The following is an 11,137-nucleotide window of genomic DNA, read 5'->3' on the forward strand; positions in this document are numbered from 1 at the left end:
GAGTAGCTGGGACTACAGGCCCCCACCACAACGTCTGGCTGTTTTTCTGTTGCAGTTTGGCCAGGGCTGAGTTTGAACCTGCCACCCTTGGTATATGGGGACAGCACCCTACCCATTGAGCCACAGGTGCCACCCAATCACAGGTAACTTTAATGAACTGTATTAACTGAACTATGCCACGTATCATCTTTTGTATTATTAAAGCTATTGTTATATATTATTTTCATTAACAAACCATCCCATGACAATGGATCATGTAGAGAAGAACGTTAAGAAAAGAAAATATAGTGAGGATTTTACAGTATGGTTTTACCTCAATAATTACAGCAGGTATTGAAAAACTGCAATGTGTTATTTGTTATGAAGTCTATTACCTAAATCTATGAAGCTGAACAAACTAAAATGCCATTTTGATAACAAGCATCCCAGCTTTGCTGGTAAGGATACCAACTACTTTAGAAGAAAAGTTGATGGACTCAAGAAAGCCAGACTTGACACTGGTGGCAAGTACCACAAACAAAACGTAGCAGCCATTGAAGCTTCATATTTGATGGCACTCAGAATCACCAGAGCTATGAAACCTCACACCATTGCTGAGAATTTACCGCTGCCAGCAGCCAAAGACATTGTTCAAGTTATAATCAGAGATGAATTTTTTACAAAATTGAGTGCAATTTCCTTATCTAAAGACACTGTCCACAGAAGAATAGATGACATGTCTGCTGATATTCTTGATCGGGTAATCCAGGATATTAAATCTACTCCACTTCCAATATTTAGTGTCCAGCTTGATGAATCTACAAACATTGCAAACTGTTCACAGTTACTGGTTTATGCAACGTATGTTAATGATGGCGACTTTAAAGATGAATTTCTTTTTTGCAAACCTCTTGAAACAACTACTGCACGTGATGTATTTGACACAGTTGGTTCATTTCTGAAAGAGAATAAGTCTCTTGGGAAAAGGTTTGTGATATTTGCACAGATGGTGCTCCAGCTATGCTAGGATGTTGATCTGGATTTCTTTTTTTTTTTTTTTTAAAGCAAAAGAGTGTCTTTATTGCAAGCATATGCTGGGATCACTCCACTGGACAGCATAGCTGCGCAGGGGCGACCCAGTTACAGAGGCGAAAGCAGTTTTTATACATTACAGGGAGGACAGCAACTGGGTGATTGGTTCTTTTTTTTTTTAATCTGGATTTCAACATTTGGTACTGAATGAGTCACCAAAAGTCATCGGAACTCACTGTATGATTCATTGGCAAATATTAGCAACAAAGATGCTGCCACAAGAGTTATAAGAAGTAATGAAAAGCGTCATAAGTTCTGTCAATTTTGTAAAGGCGAGCACTTTGGCTCAGCACCTGGCTCAAGTGGCTAAGGCACCAACCACATACACCTGAGCTGTCGGGTTTGAATCCAGCCCAGGGCCCACCATAACAACAATGACGGCTGCAACCACAAAATAGCCGAGCACTGTGGCAGGCTCCTGGAGTCCCAGCTATTTGGGAAGCTGAGGCAGGAGAATCACTTGAGCCCAGGAGTTAGAGGTTGCTGTGAGCTGTGATGCCACACAGCTTGAGGTTCTGTATTAAAAAAAAAAAAAAAAGCGAACACTTTAAGCAGTCGATATTTTCGCAACTGTGAAATGAGTTGGATACACTGAACAATGCTCTGCTATTTCACACTGAAATGAGATCGTTGTCGAGAGGAAAAGTTTTAAAACGTGTTTTTGAGCTTTTTGAACTCGAAATGTTTTTTAATCAGAAAGCAAGACTGCAGTTCAAAGCACTTTTTAGCAATAAAAGTGAACTGCAGAAAATAGCTTACTTAGTTGACATCTTTGCCATCTTGAATGAGTTAAATTTATCACTGCAAGGACCAAATGCAACATGCCTCAATTTGTCTGAAAAGATCCGATCATTCCTAATGAAACTTCAGCTTTGGCAAAAAAAAAAAATTGGATGAAAATAAAATTTACATGTCACCTACCTTATCTGCTTTCTTTGAGGAACGTGACATTGAACCAAAGTATTACAATGATAATTTCTGTGAAAGAACACTTGCACATGCTTGCAGATGAAATTTCATTGTACTTTCCAAATCTACCTGACACCCCATTTGCACTTGCCAGAAGCTCATTCATAATCAAAGTTGAAGATGTTCCTGAGACAGCACAAGAGGAGTTCATTGAACTTATTAACAGCGAGAACAATGAGAACTGATTTCTCTACAGTGCCAGTTACAAAATTCTGGATCAAGTGTTTGCAGTCTATCATATTCTGTCTGAGACTGTGTTGCGCCTTCTTCTTCCATTTCCAACAACATATCTTTGTGAAACAGGGTTTTCCAGCTTGTTGGTTATCAAGTCCAAATAAGTAGACTTTTTGTGAAAGATGATCTTCATTGTGCTCTTGCAAAGACTGCCTGGAGAATTTCTGATCCGATGAGAAAGAAGCAATCTCAACCTTTCACTGACGTTGGCTTTTTACCCATACTATCGCAAAACGTAGCACTGTAGTTTACTGTTGTTATAGTAAGACTGCTACCCATGCTACACCATGCTTCAAGACAAAATTTCATTTATTTGTAATTAGAAATAAATATTTCACAACATATAATTACATGGTTGTTGTGATTAATCACTATGCTTTAATTATGTTTGATATATAACAATGAAAATATATCCTACATATCAGATATTTACATTACGATTCATAACAGTAGCAAAATTACAGTTATAAAGTAGCAACAAAACTAATTTTATGGTTGGGGGGTCACCACAACATAAGGAACTGTATTAAAGGTTCATAGCATTAGGAAGGTTGAGAACAACTGGTCTAGACCTATAGAAACTGAAAAGGGACAATATCATCAGGAATCAAAGGAACAAAATAATGAACACTAACTTTGACCACACTGTTCATTATACAATGACTTCACTAATAACTGTCTAAAATGTAAAATATGAGAACCCCAACAACAACAATAACCAGAAAGCTAGACTGGCTGCCTTGTGTAAGATAACATGGACGAGACACAGACATCCCTTTACTTGAAACATTGGGGAGGGGCCCAGGTGCTCATCCCAGGAAAGACATAAATCCTCCTTAGAGAGGCTCACATCTAAGAAGTCAAAGAGGGCTAAGGTCTTTGGGTTGGTTCCAGGAACCCTAAAGCCCCAGACCAGACTCTCTAACTGGAAATGGTAGACATACAAGAATTTCATGGCAGGACTTAGATATGAGGGATGCCCTATATTCTTCTGAGAAAGAAAATTTAAAAATTATTTACCCCAAAAAGGCAATTAACTGGCTCGGAATCCATAGCTCAGTGGTTAGGGCACTGGCCACATACACTGGGGCTGGTGGGTTCATCCTGCTAATCACCTACAACAACAACTACAACAAAAAATAGCCAGGCATTGTCGTGGGTGGCTATAGTCCCAGCTACTTGGGAGACTGAGGCAAGAGAACCACTTAAGCCCAAGAGCTAGAGATTGCTGTGAGCTATGACACCATGGCACTCTACTGAGGGTGACATAGTGAGATTCTATCTCAAAAAAAAAACTGCTTTTAACAGTTTTTAACCCCTTTCTGGGTTCTCAGAGACTTGACCTCTCTGTGTGTCCAAGCTTTTCTATATTCCTAATCAAGCCCCATTGCAGGGCCATGTGAATAGAAGCCAAACAATCTATTACCAAAATAGAACTGAACATAAGTCATACATCTTCATACTTAGAAAGTACAACAGGGGAAACTGAGACCCAGATGTCCTTTGATACCTTAGAAAACAGACCCATGGAGGTTTCAATGTCTTAGAGTGAATAGATGTAGAGCAGCTTTTAGCACACAGATATGCTGCCTTCCAAATCAGTCTCTTCTGACCCAACCTCTTTGCCCCTTCAAACACATCCCAGAGATCTAAAGAGTCTTGGGACCGAGACATTTAAAGGCTTTATGCCTTGAGCCTCAGAGCTCTGGGAATTGCTCTATGACTGAAATCTCAAGTGTGCTCGCAAAGCTGTGATCCTATTCCCCCAGATATTCTAGGGCTGACACTGAGGCTGTTTCTGCTGAGGACCCCACCAGACAACACAGGCCTTACCTGAGCAAACCACTCCAGCAGTCCAACTACGGGAATAGCCAAAATTTAGAAGATCTTCAAAAGGAGAATGTCTACAGTGGTTGACATTTGATTCGTTGCCTTGGCATACAATATAACCAAGCCAAATAGGTCCAACCCCAGATCCAAAATGAGGTCCTTTGGGAGCCTCAACAGCAGTTCCACATCCCAACTGTCTGCACACCACCTCTGCGGCCTGCAATTCCCAGTCATAGTCGTCCACTGTGCCCCACTCTCCTTGGTGCTTCAACTCCACTCTCCCCTCACAGCGGTGGCCTCCATTTTCCAGCCTTAGCTCCACATCTGCAAGAGAGACAAGACACAGAACACATGACACAGGACAGGTCTTAGAAAGCCAAGCAGTGTATGATGTTAATATTTTAAAATGCACTCTCTGGGGGAAAAAAATCCCCAAAATATATCATTTGGTGATTTCTGTTATGTAAATATTCCCACCATAGCCAATTTTAAGCTGCTAATATGGCATGGAGTTGAAAAGACTCCACAATTGTGTGATTTCTATGGTCTTTTATGTTGATGAGTTAAAAATCAAAGCCCAAACTAACACCCAGATAAGAATCTAACAAAAGACTCAACAATAACTTGAGACACCATTTGAAAAAGACATGGCCTTGCATGGAAAGAGAGTCAGAGTTTGAATCTCTAGATGATCCAGAGAATACCAACACTGCATATGAAGAAAGGTGCTCCACTACTAATAATGCCACAAAAATTATGGAAGAATAAAAACAAAATCCTCTCTAAAAGAAATTACCTTTGTCCTAGGCCTCAGATTATTTCTATGAACAATTTTTATAAAGAAAAGAATTGTTCTTTCAATTGTTGTTTCAATCATTATATGGTTGAAAATTAAAAGATGCATTTAAAAAAACTCCATGAATGAAAAGCAAGAGAAATAACTTAAGCAAATACACAGAGACTACTGATACAAGGTCCATCAGATAGAGGCTATAAAAGAACCACATATACTGGATTTAAAAAATTAAAAAGGAAAATCTGAAAGAACCTTCAAGGAACTAAAGACTTCATGGATCTTTTAACCCAAAAAGAATTTCTATGAATGAAAAATATATTCAATGAAACTAAAATTTTTACATCAGACTAAACACAGGTAAAGGAGAATTGCTAAAGTGAACAAGAAGTCAGAAGAAATTATCTGGAACAATGTGAAGAGATGAAAAGAGATGAAAAACACAGAAGAGACAATCAGAGACATAAAATAAATTAAGGGTCAAAATGAGTTAAATTGAAATATGGCAAGGAAAAGAGGGAGAAAGAGCCAGATAAAAACAGAAAGAAAGAGAAAACTAGGCAAAGGGAAAATTTAAAAAATATTGGCTGAGAATTTCCAGAACAGAAGAAACATACCAATTCATGCAGTGAATAAACCCTGCATAACTCAGGCAACCTTTCTATGTGCTTTTAGAAAGGTCAAAGATATGGGTAACATTACTATTGTTTAGTATATTTCAAGTTCTCTTCTTTTCCCAAACACACAGAAATATTACTGCTTCTAAACTGTTTAAAGTTAAGCACAACCAAATAAAACAAAAAGATACAATATTCCACCCATAAGCAACAAAATATACATTCTTCTGAAGTGTGCACAGAACATTCCCCATGATAGATCATGTGTTGGGTAACAAAAGAAATCTTTACAAATTTGAAAAGTCACAAATTTAAAAAGACTGAAATCCCTTTTCTGATTACAAGGGAGTAAAACTAAAATCACTATCAAAAGGAAAACTAGAATATTTACAAATATATGGATATTAAGCAACAAACTTTGAGCAACCAGTGGTCAAAGAACAAATCAAAAGAAAAGGTAAGACATATCTTGAGACAACTGAAAAATGAAAACACAACATACCAAAACTTATGAGAAGAAGGAAAAGAACTAAGAGGGTAATTTATACCAAGGAATGCCTACATGTAAAAAAGAAGACATATGTCAAATAAACATACTAAATTTTTACCACAAGAAACTAGAAAGACATGAAACTATAAAAACACTAGAAGAGGGTGCAGGGAAAACACTTAAAGAAATTGGTCTGGGCTCAGCGCCTATGGCTCAAGTGGCTAAGGCACCACTCACATACACCTAAGGTGGCGGGTTCGAATCCAGCCTGGGCCTGCCAAAACAACAATGACGGCTGCATAAAGAAAGATGGAGACTTTACGTCCTTCGTGTTCACATGGATGGAGCTGGAAAATGTTCTTCTTAGCAAAATATCACAGGAATGGAAGAAAAAGTATCCAATGTACACATCCCTATTATGAAACTAATTTATACCTTTTATATGAAAGCTATAACCTAATAACAACCTAAGGATATGGGGAGGAGGGAGGGCGGGGGAAGGGGGGAATGGGTGGAGGGAGGGGGATTTGAGGGTCACTTCTGCAGTTTATCTTACAAGGGTACAAGTGAATCTTTTTATGAGTAGAATATGAACGTTTTAACACAATAATAAGAAAATGACATGAAGGCTGTGTTAACCAGTTTGATGGAAGTGTTTCGGATTGTGTGTGAAAACACCACACTCTACCCCAGAAGTGCATTAATGTACACAATTACCATTCAATAAAAAAAAAAAAAAAAAAAAAAACAATGATGGTTGCAACCAAAAAAGTAACCAGGTGTTGCAGTGGGCGCCTGTGGTCCCAGCTACTTGGGAGGCTGAGGCAGGAGACTCGCTTGAGCCCAGGAGTTGGAGGTTGCTATGAGCTGTGATGCCACAGCACTCTACCCAGGGGGATAGCTTGAGGCTCTGTGAAAAAGAAAAAAAAGAAATTGGCCTGGGAGAGTATTTTATGAGGAGGACCCCATGGGCAATTGAAGCAACACCAAAAATACATTACTGACTGCATTAATGTACACAGCTATGATTTAATAAAAAAAAAGAAAAGAAAGAAATACAAGATGAAGAAAAAAAAGAAATAAATAAAAAAATGGGATGTAATTGCTGAAAAGTTTCTACACAACTAAGGGCACAACAACTGAAGCAAAAAGATAATTTTCAGAATGGGAAAATATATTTGCATATTACAAATCTGACAAAGGTTTGATAACTAGGATGTACAAAGAACTCAAATTAAGCAACAAAAAAAGAGGTCTCAATCCCATATATCACTGGACAAGAGACATGAACAGAATCTTCTCTAAAGAAGACAGACAAACAGCTAACAAACATATGAAAAATTGCTCATCATCCCTAATCATCAGAGGAATTTGCAAACCAAAACCACCCTGAGATTTCACCTAACCCCAGTAAGGTCAGCCCACATCACAAAGTCTCAAAGCTGCAGATGGTGGCACAGATGTGGAGAGAAAGGAACACTTTTACACTCTTGGTGAAACTGCAAACTCATACAGCCTCTTTGGAAAGAAGTATGGAGAATCCTGAAAGCACTCAAATTTGATCTCCCGTTTGACCCCACAATCCCACTACTAAGGATCTAACCAGAAGAAAAAAATTATTTTATCATAAGGACATTTATATGAGATTATTTATCACAGCTCAAATTATAATCGCCAAGATGTGGAAACAACCTAAATGCCAATCAGCTCAGGAATGGATTGACTGATTGTGGTATATGCATACCATAGAATACTATTCAGCCATAAAAAAAAGATGGTGACTTTCCATCTTTTGTATTAACCTAGACAGATTTGAAATACATTCCTCTTAGTAAAGTATCATAAGAATGGAAAAGCAGTTATCCAATGTACTCAATACTAATATGAAGCCAGTAGAAGATCTAATGCATGCCCACACAGGAGAAAAACTCATCTCAATAAAAGTTGGGGGCAGGGGTAGCAAGGAAGGGGGAGAGTGAGGGAAAAGTGGGGTGCTCCCACAAATGGGCATGGTGTGGGGGTGTATGGCACACCTTCTGAGAACAGTACATAACTACAAGAGGGACTCTACATAACAAATTCAAATATTTTGACCTGGTTATACCCTCACAGTAACCTGAAATTAAAAAAAAAAAAAAACCAGTTTAGGAAAACGAAAATGTTGATATAAGTGAATGTAACATAAGTATCTGCTGGTAGTAGGAGATGAAGTGCTCTAACATAAATCATGACAAAAATGACAAACGCCTTGAATTAAAAAGGACAAATGTCATGACCAAATGAAGCATTAAATTGATAGAAATAAACTGGTTAGAGTTTAAGAACTTTACAAAAAACTAGGCAGCACCTGTGGATCAGTATATGGGGCTGGCGCCCTACTTACTGATCCACAGGTGCTGCCTAGTTTTTTGTAAAGTTTTTAGCCAGCCCCATATACCGAGGGTGGCAGGTTCAAACCCAGCCCCAGCCAAAGTGCAACAAAAAAATAGCCAGGCTTTGAGGCAGGTGCCTGTAGCCCCAGCTACTCAGGAGGCTGAGGCAAGAGAATCGCCTAAGCCCAGGAGTTGGAGGTTGCTTTGAGCTGTGGCGCTACGGCACTCTATCAAGAGCAGCAAAGTGAGACTCTGTCTCAAAAAAAAAAAAAAAATATGTAAGAACTTAACAAAAAGCCAAGATTGGTGAGGGAATGTTGAAACTAACATTCTCATTCAACATTAAGAGTAATAAAATTTAGTGCAAGCATTTCTGGTAGGCAATTAATATCTATGTATCAAAGGCTTTAAAGGTATTCAAATCAGACTGGACCCGGTGGCTCACAACTATAATCCTCACATTCTAGGAGGCCTAGACAGGCCCATTGCTTGAGCTCAGGAGTTTGAGACCAGCTTGAGCAAGAGCAAGACTCCCTCTTTACTACAAATAATAATTTAAAAAAAAAACTAGCTGAGTGTTGTGGGACCCTGTAGTCCAAGCTACTACTGAGCCCTTGTGTTTGAGATTGCTGTGAGCTATGAAGAGGCCATGGCACTCAACCCAAGGCACAGAGTGAGACTGTATAAAAAACTAAAACAAAACAAAATAAAATAAAATAAAGGTATTCAAATCCTATAAAATAATAGTTCCACATTTAAAATGGTATTATGAGAAATAATCATGACTGGCCCTTGAGTTGTAAAAAGAAGTTCAGAACAACTTTTGTTTTTTTTTAAGACGGAGTCTCACTATGTCACCCATGGTAGAGTGCTATGTCACCACAGCTCACAGCAACCCCAAACTCTTGGGCTTAAGCAACTCTCTTGCCTCAGCCTCCCAAGTAGCTGGGACTACAGGCGCCCACAACACCCGGCTATTTTTGTTGTTGTTGTTGTTGTTGTTGTTGCGGTTGTCATTCTTGGTTAACTGGCATGGGCCGAATTCGAACCCACCACCCTCAGTACACGTGGCTGACACCATAACCACTGTGCTACAGGCACCAAGCCAAGAACAACTTTTTTTTCCTTTGACACAGAGTCTCACTTTGTCACCCTCAGTAGAGTGCTATGGTGTCACAGCTCGCAGCAACCTCCAGTTCCTGGGCTTAAATGATTCTCTTGCTTCAGCCTACCAAGTACCTGGGACTATAGGCGCCCACCACCACGCCTGCCTTTTTTTTGTCTTTGTTGCTGCAGTTGTCATTGCTGTTTTAGCTGACCTGGGCCAGGTTTGAACCCACCACCCTCAGTATATGGGTCCAGCACCTTACCCACCAAGCCTCAGGCACCACCCCAAGAACAAATTTTTCATAATAACAAATACATCAAAACTAAATTCCAAACACTAGTGATTAGATGAGTACATTGAATTTCATCATGTAATGAAATTATGGAGGGAATTAAATTTTTCTTTATTATCCCTGTAATAGTAGTTTTATACTATTGTAATAAAATATTTCAATCTGTAATGTGATAGTTATTAATATAGAAATTGTCCTATATATTACAAATTTTTCAAAACAGATTACAAAATACTATATGCTGAATTATCCAATTTGATGTGGCCTATGTTTTTGTGTAAAATGGAATAAAGTGTATTTGAAGGAATAATTTATCTTCAATACCCATCATGAATTTCACAGTAGAGATTTCTGTAACATGTGTCCAGCTCAGAAATCATGAAATGCTAAGAAATGCCAGGCTGTGGTTTCAAAAGGAACAAAGCCAATATCGTCTGACGTAGAAGAATGAATTTTTATAAGGTAAAACTGAACCATGTTGTTTCAGGGAAAACAAGAATGCTTCTTTCCTTCCTTTTTAAGTAACTATAGAGGAAATTTCCTACATCTTTCCTACAGCAAGATGAAAGGGGCTTGTATGGGAAGACTCACTGTCTCTCACTATCCTGGCATCAAAACCCACCTTGGCCCTTCAGAGCCAGCAAGAGAAGAATCCCCACTAACATTTGGCCAACACCAGAGGACCAGAGCCTTGGTGGGTGCAGCTTCCCAAGGAGAGTTAGGGGACTGAGGGACAGTAGGAGGAAGACAGTAAGCATTGAGAGGAGACAGACTTTCTGCAGCCCAATAAATCCCTGATACCAGCAGTCCTCTGAGTCAAAAGCTCATTGGAAACAAGCTTGCAGGGAGGAAGAGAGGATGCACGAGAGGGAAAATGCACCTCATAGCATTGATATAAGAGCTTAGGGAATGGAAAAGACCCATCCAGACCCTGGAAGTCAGGAAACAATTCACAATGACTAGGGCAGTGACTGAGGAAATAATATAACTGGTGCTCACAGTAAATCTCTATAAATAAGAGGCTCCCCATGGCTGAAGTTCCCCTATTTTGCCAGAGAGTTGGAAGGAATGGGTGCAGCCAGCAGGCAAAGCCTCTCAACACCCAGACCTGAGCAGACACTGCAGTCAGGCAGAGAGGAGGCCACGGACTGAGGAGGAGAGCCCGAGAGAGGCAGGCAGGTGCAGGGTTATCTATGATCTGCTTAGGCCTGACATGAGGGACCTCTGCCTATCTTCAACACCTGGGTTCACACACATAGACCAGCCCCCAGCCCAGCAGTGGGGGCACGGTACACTTCACAGACCAACGGACTCAGTCACTTCTTGGCAGTTCCCCTGACAACAGACAGCCTGACATGCTA

General features: G+C 39.5%; 1 protein-coding gene across 1 annotated transcript in view; it reads right to left on the reverse strand.

Moving 5' to 3' along the window:
- LOC100950848 (antigen WC1.1-like) overlaps window positions 1-11,137 on the reverse strand; it is an 89,033-nt gene that overhangs the window by 77,411 nt on the left and 485 nt on the right. The window contains exon 2 of the mRNA XM_012809299.1: window positions 4,108-4,428. Within this exon, the coding sequence (XP_012664753.1) occupies window positions 4,108-4,428 (321 nt within the window). The remainder of the gene's footprint in view (window positions 1-4,107; window positions 4,429-11,137) is intronic.

This window comes from Otolemur garnettii, unplaced genomic scaffold (assembly GCF_000181295.1).
Source record: "Otolemur garnettii isolate 467f Iridium unplaced genomic scaffold, OtoGar3 scaffold00104, whole genome shotgun sequence".
Taxonomy (NCBI): Eukaryota; Metazoa; Chordata; class Mammalia; order Primates; family Galagidae; genus Otolemur; species Otolemur garnettii.